The sequence below is a fragment of the Platichthys flesus genome, chromosome 11, assembly GCF_949316205.1.
Source record: "Platichthys flesus chromosome 11, fPlaFle2.1, whole genome shotgun sequence".
Taxonomy (NCBI): Eukaryota; Metazoa; Chordata; class Actinopteri; order Pleuronectiformes; family Pleuronectidae; genus Platichthys; species Platichthys flesus.
Genome location: NC_084955.1, coordinates 13,201,054 through 13,215,937, shown reverse-complemented (window position 1 = coordinate 13,215,937; position 14,884 = coordinate 13,201,054). Strand labels below are relative to the sequence as shown.

The 14,884-nt window shown below is 43.0% G+C and overlaps 3 protein-coding genes across 3 annotated transcripts; 1 reads left to right on the top strand and 2 right to left on the bottom strand.

Moving 5' to 3' along the window:
* The first annotated feature begins 3,853 nt into the window (after nucleotides 1–3,853).
* Nucleotides 3,854–9,575, top strand: si:dkeyp-84f3.9 (zinc finger protein 585A). The gene is made up of 2 exons (XM_062399017.1): nucleotides 3,854–3,978; nucleotides 4,341–9,575. Exons 1-2 carry the CDS (start codon nucleotides 3,862–3,864, stop codon nucleotides 7,692–7,694), a joined length of 3,471 nt encoding a protein of 1,156 aa, XP_062255001.1. The 5' UTR covers nucleotides 3,854–3,861; the 3' UTR covers nucleotides 7,695–9,575.
* A 234-nt stretch (nucleotides 9,576–9,809) lies between these two features.
* On the bottom strand, nucleotides 9,810–11,138 carry LOC133964781 (trypsin-3-like). The gene is made up of 5 exons (XM_062399022.1): nucleotides 11,012–11,138; nucleotides 10,697–10,856; nucleotides 10,342–10,595; nucleotides 10,116–10,252; nucleotides 9,810–10,018 (listed from the first exon to the last, which is right to left on the bottom strand). The coding sequence occupies exons 1-5, from the start codon at nucleotides 11,049–11,051 to the stop codon at nucleotides 9,869–9,871; spliced, it is 741 nt and encodes a 246-aa protein (XP_062255006.1). The 5' UTR covers nucleotides 11,052–11,138; the 3' UTR covers nucleotides 9,810–9,868.
* A 2,018-nt stretch (nucleotides 11,139–13,156) lies between these two features.
* LOC133964779 (trypsin-3-like) lies at nucleotides 13,157–14,526 on the bottom strand. The gene is made up of 5 exons (XM_062399020.1): nucleotides 14,416–14,526; nucleotides 14,101–14,260; nucleotides 13,748–14,001; nucleotides 13,522–13,658; nucleotides 13,157–13,424 (listed from the first exon to the last, which is right to left on the bottom strand). The coding sequence occupies exons 1-5, from the start codon at nucleotides 14,453–14,455 to the stop codon at nucleotides 13,275–13,277; spliced, it is 741 nt and encodes a 246-aa protein (XP_062255004.1). The 5' UTR covers nucleotides 14,456–14,526; the 3' UTR covers nucleotides 13,157–13,274.
* Nucleotides 14,527–14,884: the final 358 nt, after the last annotated feature.

Below are 14,884 nucleotides of genomic sequence, written 5' to 3'. Positions count from 1 at the left end.
TGACCGATGAGGTGGATATCTATCGTGGAAGAGGTACATCCTCTACCTGTCTATGATTGGTTTGTACAAGTTGCGTCACCGGATGATTGGTTAAGGGATATAAGGATAAGCCAATCAGAGACATCCTAGGGACCGGTCCTCGCCAACCTCAGCTTTTATTGAGGAATCTGTGCATGTGGCGTTCAGGTGTGTTTGTGCGCTTGTAATCTCCATCACTTAGAGTAGAATCAGAAAGCAAGCGCCTTATGGCTGAATAACACATAGACGAGGCTGGATGGTGTTTGCACAGGTGGTGCTGACCCACCCTGCTACAATCTGCAACCTGGAGGCATGTCAGGCACATTTCTGGTAGTTTATCCCCCTGTCAAATCCACAACGTTGGTGCACATCACATTTCCAGCAACCCAAGTGTATGTCAATAAACATTGGCATCTCAAACACACAACAAATACATAAATAAATACTTATAGACACACTCATGGTTTGCCAACCTTTACACTACTGGACCTCAGAGGGTGGTTAGGGTTTAAAGGTTAATTTAAAGTCATTTATAACCCTTACCAAGGAGGTTCTCTGCCATTTTGCCTCTTTTATTTATTTTTGGTTTATTGAAAACAACTATTACTAATATGAACCTTAAATACACATTCATGTATCTAGATTTGCACTGGTTTTGATGCAGTATTAATGAGTGGGAAAAGAAAAACGCCAGCAAAAGCTAGATTAAATGGATCTAATATATAATCTTTATAGGCTTTATTCAATCTGAATAAACAATTCCAGTAGAGAAAAATGTTTCAGGTCGTTTTGTCTGCCATTCAGTGAAGAGATTATGCAAATATCTCATGATATGGGGATTCACTTTTATTTTAACTTCATTTTTCTAATAAGTATTGAATGATATATCAGTGTATTAAGTGTTTCGTTCGGTTATTTATTTAAAAAACAATAATATCCAGAGGAGGAACCGTCAACTCTTTTGACTGGAGCCAACTCTGGCATGAAGACCACACCGGGAGGAATCACCCCCGAAGCCTCAAAGTCCTTCTCACAAAAACTACACGAGTTGTGATTCCAATTAAAACTCGTTCGCTTTGACACATTTGAAATCCGACCTGCAGCGAAGCGGAAACTTCCCACAGCCCAGAAACAAGCTCGCTGTGCTCGGCGTGATGTTCTCCTCTCTCTGCTTCATGTCTGGAAGTCGACCGTGTCGCTGCTCGCCCTGAGGCCACGAGAGAACACCGGGCTCACGCGAACAACTCCCCTGTCCATGCACGTCCGGTGGTTTTCAAGGAAAGCCCAGTACCGACACAGCACAGCACACATGCGCTAACTTGAGCTAGCCAGTCGCTAGCCAGTGCAGCAGCGGCCAGTGCATGGCTACGCAGAGACCCGCAGCCCCAACTCTCCCTCACAGGCAAGCACTTTGTGTTTACTTCCGCCCGTGTGCGCACCAGGGTCCATGGATAGCCCACGCATGTTTGAACTGCTTGAACAGACACACGGGAGCTGACATTGTGTCTAACGGGTTGTTCCGTGTGGCCGGTGCTGTTTAATAAGCGCAGCTAGCATCAGGCCTAACGATAGATAGCGGCTCCGTTGATACTTTGGTGCTGGTGGCTTTTAATGAGCACTGATGGCTGTCAGATTAAAGGTGTTTTCAAATGCACTCTGGTTTTTTTTATATCAGGTTTTGTAATCATACTCAAAAGCTACGTTGTCGTTGGCTGAGCATGAGCTGAAGAACGTAGGACATGTAACAGACAGGATGATTATAACCCAGTGTGCATTAGCTCTGCATTGTATTGCTTTGCAAACTGCACCAGACTACACAGGTACACATTGTGTTGTCAGGTTCGGCACTGGTTCATGTGGGAACTTTACACGAGTGTAACTTTTGATCAGATCAATGCCATACACAAGTAAACGTTTCCCATTTCATACCAGACAATCTCTCATACAATCATAACAAATTTAATAATGGTAAAATCTTATAATTGAAATTCTGGGCCTAGCTCAACTACTCCATAAACTTCCTCACAATACCATTTTAGAACTTGGGAGCTTAGTATAATGTGATTCTTTGCTTATGTTTTTACTGGATCGATTTTCAATGTGTACTCAACACCCAAGAAAACCCTGAAGTTAATGTGCAGAGTTATTTTAAAGTGATCAAATTCCTTAAAACCAAAATCTTTTCCAAAACCTAGCTGCCACCTGTTTTCATTTTCTTGCACCCAAATGTTGATTCGGTGTTTAATCCAGTTCTTTCACATCTCTGAGGTGTTTATTCTTCTTTTTGTTATTTGACTCTTCGCAGATCATGCTTTACCGGTTCAAATCCCGGGTCGTCTGTGAGGAGTTTGCATGTTCTCCCCGTGCCTGTGCGGGTTTTCACCGGGTACTCCGGCTTCCTCCCACAGTCCAAACACATGCAGATTGGAGTTGGGTAGATTCATTGTAGACTTTAATTTGACCTTAGGTGTAAATGGTTGTTTGTCTCTATGTGTTGACCCTGTGATGCACTAGCCTGCCTCTCACTCACTGTCAGCTGGGATTAGCTCGAACCTCCCACTAACCCTCAAAGGATGAGAAGTAAATATAATGGATTGATAGATGGACAGATCTTTTCAAGCCTTCATCTTTTCATTATTATTATCATATTACATTCAGTGGTTTTATTTCACGGGTAGATATTATTTCATGATGACTTCAAGGTCTGTCTCTGTGTGAATCTATTGGACCTGGTTTTCATTGAGCTCAGGCATTGTGCAGGTTACAGCCTGTGATGGTTTAGTTTTTTGGATACATGCTCGGCTGAGTTGGGAGCTGACCAGGAAGTAGAGAGGTGGAGAAGTGGATGTTCTAATTTGATAGATGATGCCACAGTTTGCCTGCATCACAGCTACTTTTTGGACAGATAACGCTTTCTACTGAAACAGTGCTGCAACTAGCATCCCAAAAGCAAACCATATCGCTTGCTGAGGATCATAAATACAGAGAAAGCACAGACCTTACAGCTTGCACTGGGCAGTCCATCAGGCCTGGACAGCAGTGGTGTCCGTTCACTGCTGGAACAAAACCGGATGTAGATTCACAGATAACTGAAATTACAAAGCTCACACCAACGTCTGCTGGAACCCCTTTTTCACTAATCTGCCCAGACCTGTTTCAGGTGGGATTAGCCCAGACTTGCTTTACTGTTTTCTAATGCAAGCAGCTGACAATGTCAAAATGTAGTTGTAGTTCAGCAAAGTTTAAAATTGTGAACAAATATCAACATTTTTAACCAAGAAACTAAGATTAATGCTTAACCCAGCTGTTAAGAACTCACTGAACCCAATGGGTAACAGGATCAAATTAGAAAACATTGTACAGATATCTACCTTTGGAATAAAACTACTGAATATAATGTTACAGCATTTGTTATTTAGGAATTAGCTTTTTCAAAATGAGGAACTTCCAATCTTCTAAATATCTGAGTTTCACGGAGATTGAAATATTTCATGGGGAAATAAACGGTCACAATATCTTAAGAAGTGGGGTTTTCAGCTCTGAGGCTATACTTAGCTAGATCTGTTTTTTGAAGTAGGACTAAATATTTCATAAATGTGAGAGAACTATATTAATATCAAACTGAATCTTAATTTGCTTACAAGAAGGTGCAACAACTCCCTGCCTTACACCTCTTGTTATAGAGACCAGTGCGCAGAGCAAGCAGTTTATCCCCAGCTGTGATATTTCAGGGAATATTTATTTATATTTTAATGCAGACCATGTGACGTGATAACATTTTGCTGTAGGAATACTTTTTTTGCGTTCCAACCTTCTTGTAACTTCAATCCACAGACTTTGGACATGGGGAGTAAAATGTCCTTCAGCAGAGGAAGCAGTGACCGAAATACCGTCTCTGACCTAACGTCTGTGACAGCTCGTCCTTGCAGTTCCATTCATGCTCCTTCAGACTGCAAGCAGGTACGAGAGAGAAAAGGAAACACGCATATCGCTCAGAAAGTTTGGCCCTCTGTTAGAGCCTGAATCTTCTGCTTTTAAAAGGTGAAGGATCTTGTGTTTGTGTTGGTTCTTTGGCCTTTAAAGGCTTTTCATACATTTAAATGCAAATTCATAGATCTAGTTTATGCTTTGATGGATGTAGAGTTATTTGCATGATAACTTTTGTATTACCACATGTATAGTTTTCAAACATGGGATTTAGTTTTCAATTTGGGCTCAAAAGTTGAATCAATTTCTCCTTTTATTAGCCTGAATTATCTTATTGTGTGTTTTTATATTTATATATATTCTAAGACACGTACCGTTTCTACATTCTTCAACAGATACCTGAGGATAAGAGATGCAGTGATGAAGACCTGGACTCCAGTTGGAGAGAGGAAATGAAGGCGACAGAGCAGAGTCAGACTGCCCCCGAGTCCCACTCATCGTGGACTCTGGAGTCTGAAGGCCACGTTCACTCTGAAACAGGCAGCGGAGCTAATAGTCAGCAGGGTGAGCACATGCCCTCACAGGTAGGGATGGAAGCAATGGCTGCCGCGATCGTGTGCAGCTCAACAACAGACACTCACAAACCGACTGTGGAGGTCTGCAAAAAACGCAGGCGCACTCGTAAAATTAAAACGCGGTTGACGGCGGCGGACAAAAACAATCCACATACTGCTGGGGTTGATGCAGTTCAGCACGAGGAGATCAGCACGACAATACCATTGCCAGCATGTTTGGAAAACCACACCAGTGGTGATGTGCCTCACACTGTAGACAATCCTTCAATCAATAATTCTGCTCCTCGTACTGTCTGTGATGGTAAAGTAGAAGGCGGTGTGCCTGGGTTGAGAAAGAGAAGAGGACGGCCAAAAAGAGCCCAAATCACACGTTTTGAAAACATCTTTACTGAGGAAGCTGACGACAATACCCCTGCCGGTCCTGCAAGGAGGCTGAGGAGTAGAGGAGAGGGGGAGCCTTGCACGCAAGATGACCTTACTGGATCTGATGCATCAAAATTACAAGCCGTTAAAAGAAGAAGGAGTAAACTAGCTGATCAGCAGGTTCCAGCTAAACTGTCCAGACTGGAGGGTTCCCAGGAGGTCTCTGCAGGGCTGGGCAACAACACTTTGCCTGTGTGGCTGTGTGGGGGGAGAGCGGAGACAAATAAGCAGGTGGAACTTAACACTGACAAACAACAGACTGAAGCAGACACACAGGAACATCAATGCTCCCCGCAGTCAAGAACAGGAGAGCAACAGACAGAGCAAAAAGCAGTAGCGGTACTGCAAAGGAGACTGCGTTCCCAGGCAGCAGCTGAGCCTGAAGTTATTCCCTCAAAGGATTTACACATTCTGAATAATAAAGAGGGAATCACTGACAGCGACAAGTCCTACTCACAGAGTACAGAGCTGTCCAGCCCTGATGTTGAATTGTCTACAGAGCAATCATCAGAACTTGTCGGCAGCCGCCCTGCTGTTAAAACTGAGAACATAGAGGCGGAGCTGGATCATTTAAATCTTGTGTCGGAGTCAAACAGCCCTAAATCTTCCCAACACAGTGCCACCACCACATTTAAATCCAAGGGTCCGAACAGTCAGCAAAACATGTTAAGGCGCAAGAGAGGCGGCAAGAGGAGGAGGAGAGTAGGTAACGTGTTGATAAAGAGCGAGCAAGTCGTTGAGGGCCATGAAGGCAGCACCGACATCCAACTGACAGAAGACTGTGCAGACGTGGATAAGGAGGCCAAGTTAGAGGATGACGCAAAAGTCCTCTACATTAAAAGAGGAGGCAAAACTCTGATGAAGTGCGGCTACTGTGGTCGTGTATTTAAATTTCTGTCCCAGTTCGTCATCCATCAACGGATTCACACGGGAGAGAGACCGTTCAAGTGTTCCGAGTGTGGCAAAGGTTTCACCAAAAATTCCAACTTAAATCTGCATCTCAAGACCCACAGAAAGAGCAACATTTATCAAAAATGCCCATTTTGCAAGATCAAATTCTCCTGCTCAGAGTACACGTCTCATATGGAGATGCACGCACAAGAGCTGGCCCAGGAGTCCGAGAATGGAAAATCCGAAATACAGAGCAGAGGGGTTGACCATGAAAATGGTGAGGCACCTCAGACACCAGTTTCCCCGGGGAAGAAACAAAGGAAAGTGTGTCAGTACTGTGGTAAAACGTTCCCCTTCCAGTCCGCGCTTGTAAGACATGTGCGTGTCCACACGGGGGAGAAGCCTTATAAGTGTGACATATGTGCCAAAGCTTTCGGTCAGGCTTATTTCCTCCGCGTTCACGAGCTCACGCACTGGTCTGTGAAGCGTTACAACTGCACACTTTGTGAAAAATCCTTCACTCATTACAGCAATGCAAAAAATCACACGTGTCGACCCACGGGAGGAAACGACGACTCAGAAACCGACAGACGTGCAAGGTCTTCACTAACGTACACGTGCCACATCTGCAAGAATATTTTTGACCATCTGCAGGAGTTCAACAGTCACATGAAAGCCCACACTGGGGCCAAGCTTTACCGCTGCTTGTTTTGTGACAAGCTGTTTGGTGTCATGTCTGAATTTAACACCCATCGCAACCAGTGCAGAGGGAGAAACGCCTCCAGCTCTGGTGTAAAGGAGGAAGACAGAATGTCCCTGATACAGTACACAGTGCCTGCTCTAAGGTGTTCGTCAGCACACTACTCGGCTTCTCCCATCACGGCTGCAAACTGCAAAACACGGACAGAACGACCACAGACGATCCACAAGGAACGCGTCGCCGACCGAAAGAAACCGTTCCAGTCAGTCGTTTCGGCCCACCAGCTCTCGCACCTCGTGTCCAAGTTAAACAAACTGGACAACAGATCCGATCCCAGGAAGTATCTGTGTCCGAGCTGCGGGCGACAGTTCAGACACATGGGCAGACTCCGAGCCCACATGCTCACGCACGCCCCGGGTCAGAGTTACACCTGTACCTGCTGCGGCAAGACGCTACAAAACTGGAGAAAACTGTGGCGTCACCAGCGAATCCACAGACAGAGACACGGCCGCTTCACTTGTCCACAGTGCGGGCAAGGCTTTCGGTTTGCAGAGCCTTACAAGAAACACATGAGCGAGCACCAAGATTTCCAGTGGGTTCAGTTCAGGCCTAAGAAAGTGTTTCTGCCTTATCAATGTGAGCAATGCAGGTGCAGCTTTAAGACCCTGGACTTGCTGTTCAGTCACCAGCTTTGCCATTCAGCATCGCAAGACACGCACAAGGACGCTGCTTTTGATGTATACGATTTATCAGAGGAACACAGTACACAAGCAAACAAGGAAACGTTTGCCCCTCCTACTAACGACTATATTGCAACGGTACTTGAACTATGTACAGATCCACTTTCTCCAGAATCACATCTAGTGCCCGTGATTTCTCTTGTCGACAATCCGGGTGTAGACTCTGGTGAAGCGTCCCCGTGTCCCAGCACCACGCACTCAATCCAAGACAGAGAAACCAGCCATGACAGAGAAGATGGAAATCCACTTGGAAACCCCATTAGACCGTTTAGAACTGTGAAAAGATGCACGGCCCAAAATGCCAGCAAATCAAATGATGGGTCTTCAGATGGTATTCAGTGCGCTGTGTGTGGTAAAGCCTATCCTGCCATTTCAGACCTTTATCAGCACTATTTACAGCATGCTAGAGGCCAGGTGTAAGATCATGCATACACAAATACAAGTCCTCTTTCTATTTGTTCATACAGTGGGAAAAAAAATATGGCACTTAAATACCTGGAAACTATTTTAAACTCATCATATGACAAGTTTCCAATTTTGAAGTTGTGCACTGAGGGCCAGATCTACTAAAAGTTTAGTGAAAAACTAAAAACGTGTGCAAACTTGTTTTTACCCACAAAAGAAACTGCAATCTGATCTGCCAACGATGCGCACTAAGGATTGTGTTCAGAATAACACAAACTCACAAAATATTATGATAATTTAGCACACGCACTGTGATTAACAAAGCCTGAAAATAATAGCGGTGATTGTGACGGCGTCGACATTTAGGGCCTGATCTACTCAGCTCCCAAATAAGCAGTGCTAAATTGCGTGTGATCATAAAAGACTGCACATTCGGTTGGTGGGCGTATTGCCAGTGATCTACTAAACATAATTGTGTAAATGATGACAGGTGCAAACATGTAAGAGGCAGTATCATTTAGTTTAGGGTTTTTCTCGAGTTACTGATTTCCGCCCTGGATCATTATGGGAGCAGAGTGAACGCAAGTGCAAAGCGAACTTGAAGGCCATGGAATGGGAGGTGTTAGTGGATGAGACAAACAAACGTGTTGCTGAGCTACAGCAAGGAAATGTTAATGTAACTCAAAGAAATGTGATTAAAGAAAATGATGTGGGTAAAACATAAAGAATAAGCATGAAATTACGAGGAGATAACAGGAAATAAGAAGAGCAAAAGAAAAAAAAGCACATCATAAAACTTTGGCAAATAAAACTATATAACTTCTTCCATGCTGTCTCTTCCTCACCACAATTACTGCAGCCATCTGTGGTCATCGCTGTGCCAATTAGCACCTACCTTTCAAACGTATTCAATATAGACTCAGTCACAATAGGCCAAATTATTTCTTGCCTTTGTTAATCACAATGCGTGTGCTAAATTAAAATATTTGAATCTACTCCTCCCAATGCTAATCGGCACAGCGTCAATCTTTATTTGGGATCTTAGTGGATCAGGCCCTGAATGTACCATAAAAGAATGAGACTACATTTTCAACTTGACACTGAAGCCACTACGCTTACTTTGGTTTTTCATTTCTTTGAAAGAAGCATCCCTTCATTCATGTGATTGGCTAAATAACAATACATTTCAACAAGAATTATAACATTTGTGAATGTCCGAACATAAAACCTCAGTAAAGAAAATAGTTGAAGCACTTTGAATTAGTGTATTATCTTGTTGCTCTGAATCATTGTACCAACTTTTTTATTTTCACTCCCATGTCAGTTTGCAAACAACCACTGACCAGATTTCAAACTGAATCTATTTATAAACTCCTTGAGTTTCTTTAATTAAAAGTTGTAACTGTAAAATCATGTTTTTCTCATCGAGTCACTCAATATTATGAGCAATCATTTGAATGGTCCATATCATTTCAACTTCATTTAATCAATTTCCTGACAAATGTTACTTCTGAAGATTTAATATCAATATTTTGATCTGTAAGTCAAACAGTAGCTAAAAGGTTTCAGAGATCACGTTTAACCAATTCCAAATGAGTTTTCCTGTTGAGGGACATGTGGCTGCTTTTGTGTTAACATTGTTAATGTCAGTGTCGCACTAATCGTGCGCATGTTTGTCAAAGGGTTTGTGCTGATTTGTGATGTGTTGGCTGAAATCAAATGATGCTAAATTTCTATGCGACACCTTCCACACTTTCGGCACCAAGTTCTGTCAAACAGCCATAGTTCTTCACTTCTGCTTTTTCATGCTTATTTCCCACTTGGACACCCTGATCAGTTGTAAAGAGTTTAATCGACAGTTTGTCTTAAAAACAATAAAGGTCAGTTTTGTATTAATCTGCGATTGTTTGTGTAATTTCTAGGCAATAATGTGTCACGATGAAATGAAACACCTTTGCTCCACATTTGAGGAAGCTTTGAGATGCTGCAGCGGCTAATGCTGAAATCTCTAGTGATGAAATGATACTACATTTTAAGACGAGAATTTTTTTATATATCGATTTTTGAGAGAAGTTTATTGGGAATGAACATTTTAAGTACATAGTCATATTTAATACTTGGAGGCTCATAATAGTTAGAGTTTTTTTTTATTTATGAAAGGGAGAAGCGCAATTAACTATAAAGTAACTTTAGTTGGAGGACATGGTGCTGTGGATCCAGGAGGTGTAGTTGCAGACCCTGGTGTAGACTCCAGGCCTGTTCCTCTCTGCACAGCCGTAGCCCCAGGACACCACACCCTGCAGCTCACCGCTGCACACCACAGGGCCACCGGAGTCTCCCTGATAGGACACAGACAGACAACAAGACGTGAGCAGAGGGGTCCTCAGGTTTGTTACATCCACCTGAAGAAACATTGAAGATGACTTTAGCTGGTACCTGGCAGGAGTCCTTGCCTCCCTCGAGGAATCCAGCACAGAACATGTTGGAGGTGATCTGTCCAGGGTAGGATTTCTTGCAGCTGCTGTCGCTCAGGATGGGGGCATCCAGACACATCAGGAGGTCAGGGTAGTTGTCTGGAATAGAAAAGGCCAGTTTAAGTTAGTACTCCTTCACAATCATGGTCCTAAAACCTTTCTTGTTGTGTCTGCAGTGTTTCACTGACTTCCAGAGCCGCTCAGGTTGCCCCATCCAGAGATCAGACAGCGGGTGCCAGCGCTGGCACAGGTGGAGGGCAGGGACACGGGGCCGACGTAGCTGTTCAGGGTGAGGGGCTTGATCAGCTTGATCAGCATGATGTCATTGTCCAGGTTGCGGCTGTTGTAGCTGGGATGACGGATGACCATCTCAGAGCTGACGAACTGCTCGGTGCCCTCTCTGACAGCAATGTTGTGCTCACCAAAACGCAGCTGGAAGCGACTGGCAGAGAGGCACATGGGTAACAAAGTGTAAGTCATGTGTTTTGAGAAACAGTTATTACAGTTAAACAAGTGGTTTTGAATGTAATTGTCCACACTTACGGCTTGTAGCAGTGAGCAGCAGACACCACCCAGATATTGGAGATCAGGGAGCCTCCACAGAAGTGGTAGCCAGAGTTCATAGAGACCTGGTAGGGCAACGCGTTCTTTCTGCACTCGTAGCCTCCAACAATCTTGTCATCCTCATCAATAGGAGCAGCATCTGACAACAGAATAACAGAGTTCAGATTTTCCTCAACAGCATTTTTCAAATATATCTCACAGTGAATACCCATCAGTCCCACTCTGTCAGAAAGTGGCCAAACTCACTTTAAAATGTAATTTAAAAAGTAAGACTTGTTAAGTTTTCATACTCACATGCTGCAGTGCACAGAGCCAGAAGAATGAAAGCCTTCATGATGGAGTCAGTTTGAGCCTCGGTGTCAGCTCAGCTCCACTGCAGCAGCTTTTATACCCACTCTGTCCCTCTGATATCACTTTGGCCAAGGACACGTATTTGCATTTTGTTACTGTTATCTTCTTGAGTAACTTGTGTGAGAACACATCTGGAGGATGAGGGTCTACCTTTGACCTGAGCCACACAAATACCCTGACACATGCAAAAAAAACAGAAGCACCGGAGACTCGATCCCATGTATATTTTAAGAAATATACCTCAGCAACAAAATAACCTTCTGACACAGATAACTAAAGTACAAAATGGCAGTGATAAACATTGTGTCTTTGTGAAAAGAGACATGTGGTGCACTTGATGATTTTAATCATCAGTGAGAGAGAAATACCTTCAAATTAAAAAATATACAAAAGAGGCCTAATTGCATTAAAACAATAATTTTCTAAAATGTGTCTGCCACTGTAAAGCTGCTCTTGTGACAGTTCTCGCTGTTAACAGCTAATTAATGTGCACAGAATCATCCAGAACCTGGAGCTTCCACTCAGAAATCTCATGACTGGAACTTTACAGTGGCAGATGATTTTTTGAGGATAATTGTGGATTAGAAGCTGAAGGTTTAATTTACATGCAGCATCTTTAAACAAATAACCCTGAAACTGGGTGTGTCTTGGTTGTTGTGACTGCAGAGGTATTTTTGTGATCATTTTTTTTATGTATTAAATATTGTAAAAACACAACACAAACACACTATATACGAATAATAAAAACACCACAAAGGAGACAAAAAAGGGGGGGAAACAAATACACACCCCGACCAACCCATCTCCCAGACAGGATATCTTTATAAAGGGTTTTTCAGGTTTATTGAGAGTGCGTACCAATCCTATATAACTGATTTCTTCACTCTGTGTGATGAAGCAAGCGAAAGCTCTGAGTGAACAAAGTCCAGAGATGGAGTTGCGAGGTCGCCAACCTTTGGCAACCAAGTTTTTTTTACTTATATTTCTCCTTTTTGATTTTAAAGTAAGGCCCAAACTTGAAAGGTCATTGAGAGTGAGTGTACCAGGCGAGCACAGCAGCTCGACTCCAACCAGAGGTCAGAGGCGACCGTCTTACCGAAGCTGAAACTTCAGGGGCTTTTGAGCTATGCAGAAAATAAAGTCATGTTCATTTACACCCAACAAGCAAACCTGCCTCAATGACTTACTCAGGGTGTTCTATAAACACTATAAATTGACAAAATACCCAGAAAGAAATACATTTTCATTTTACTCTAAAATAGATTTTATATGTTTTCGTCGAGGAACACAATTTCATTCGGTGATGTTCAGCTTTTGGAGCCTTAGATTGATTGTGTTTTTGTTATTTTCAATGACAAGATAATTTACTGAAGATGAGCTAAATATTAAAGTATCAACAAATTTGTTTCTTTTATTAATTATTCGATTGGCTTTACATTAATAATTATTCTAAAATAATACACATGTTCCATAAATAAAACACACTTTCCCTAACATTGTTATTGCTCTGTACATTTTCATTAGTTAGGATTTGAAAACAATGATTGCAGACCGTGAAAGGAAACATGATAGAATCCTCTGACAGCCATCTCGATAGTATCCTTATCAATCATTTCAATAGGAATTATGTTGGTATTTATATCATTGAAATGATTTAATTTCATGCATAAAAAACAGAAGGATCAATAATTTGGGAATTGGTCTGCCGATAAAACAGAATTGGAGGGACTTGTGCTCAGTCATTAATATAGAGCTTTGTAGTTACTTCAGTTACTTAAGTGTTTTCTTATAAAAAGTCATTTTATTAACGTAATGATTTAATATGTTGAAAATGTTCACGTGTTCTGAGTCTCCACCAACAGAACCACAGTCATAAATGACAAACATACAGACTATGACGCAGACATCACTGGTGTTATTTGTACTGCAGAACTTGATAGGAACCCCATGTGGATATTTAATGATAACTTTCCACTGCAGAATCTTTAGCTTCATCAAAGTTTGTGTTTGCAAACGCTGGAAGTTATTTATACTCAGTGACCTGTAGCTTTCTAAACACTCTATACTGTTTGAAAAGTCAAGCAAGTGTGTTTTTTATATATTTTTATTACACATCACTTCAGAATGTTTACACTGTGACTCTGGCTCTATTGGTCACATGTTATTATTATAAACTGTTTTCATCCATTGTAATGCAGGACTTTGTTTAGTTGGAGGACATGGTGCTGCGGATCCAGGAGCTGTAGTTGCAGACCTTGGCGTAGACTCCAGGCTTGTTCCTCTGGGCACAGCCGTAGCCCCAGGACACCACACCCTGCAGCACACCGTTGCACACCACGGGGCCACCGGAGTCTCCCTGATAGGACACAGACAGAGAACAAGACGTGAGCAGAGGGGTCCTCAGGTTTGTTACATCCACCTGAAGAAACAGTGAAGATGACTTTAGCTGGTACCTGGCAGGAGTCCTTGCCTCCCTCGAGGAATCCAGCACAGAACATGTTGGAGGTGATCTGTCCAGGGTAGGCGTTCTTGCAGCTGCTGTCGCTCAGGATGGGGGCATCCAGACACATCAGGCGATCAGGGTAGTTGCCTGGAATAGAAAAGGTAAGTATAAGTAAATACTTCTACACCTTCAAGTACCTAAAACCTTTCTTGTTGTGTCTGCAGTGTTTCACTGACTTCCAGAGCCGCTCAGGTTGCCCCATCCAGAGATCAGACAGCGGGTGCCAGCGCTGGCACAGGTGGAGGGCAGGGACACGGAGCCGACTTTGCTGTTCAGGGTGGCGGGCGTGCTCAGCTTGATCAGCATGATGTCATTGTTCAAGTTGCCGCTGTTGTAGCTGGGATGACGGATGACCTTAGCCGAGTTGATGAACTGCTCGGTGCCCTCGTTGACAGCAATGTTGTGCTCACCAAGACGCACCTGGACACGGCTGACAGAGAGCACATGGGTAAAAAAGTGTAAGTCATGTGTTGGAGAAACAGTTATTACAGTTAAACAAGTGGTTTTGAATGTAATTGTCCACACTTACGACTTGTAGCAGTGAGCAGCAGACACCACCCAGGTGCTGGAGATCAGGGAGCCTCCACAGAAGTGGTAGCCAGAGTTCAGAGAGACCTGGTAGGGCAACGCGTTCTTTCTGCACTCGTAGCCTCCAACAATCTTGTCATCCTCATCAATGGGGGCAGCATCTGACAACAGAATAACAGAGTTCAGGTTTTCCACAACAGCAATTTACAGAGAAATCTCTAGTGAATACTTATCAGTCATCAACTTGTCAGAATGTGGCCAAACTCACTTTAAAAGGTAATTTAAAAAGTAAGACTTGTTAAGTTTTCATACTCACATGCTGCAGCGCACAGAGCCAGAAGAATGAAAGCCTTCATGATGGAGTCAGTTTGAGCCTCGGTGTCAGCTCAGCTCCACTGCAGCAGCTTTTATACCCACTCTGTCCCTCTGATATCACTTTGGCCAAGGACAAATATTTCCATTTTCAGCAACCTGTGTGAAAACACATCTGGAGGACAGACGCCAGCATATTGACTTTGTGTGCTTTAGTCCCACCATCAGTCATATACACTCTGTTAACGGTGAATTAAAAAAGAACCAATAGCTTTTTTGTAAGTGTTAAAAGGATATCATGTTAAACTTGACAGCTTTTATACCCACTCTGTCCCTCTGATATCACTTTGGCCAAGGACACGTATTTGCGTTTTGTTACTGTTATCTTCTTGAGTAACTTGTGTGAGAACACATCTGGAGGATGAGGGTCTACCTTTGACCTGAGCCACACAAATACCCTGACACATGCAAAA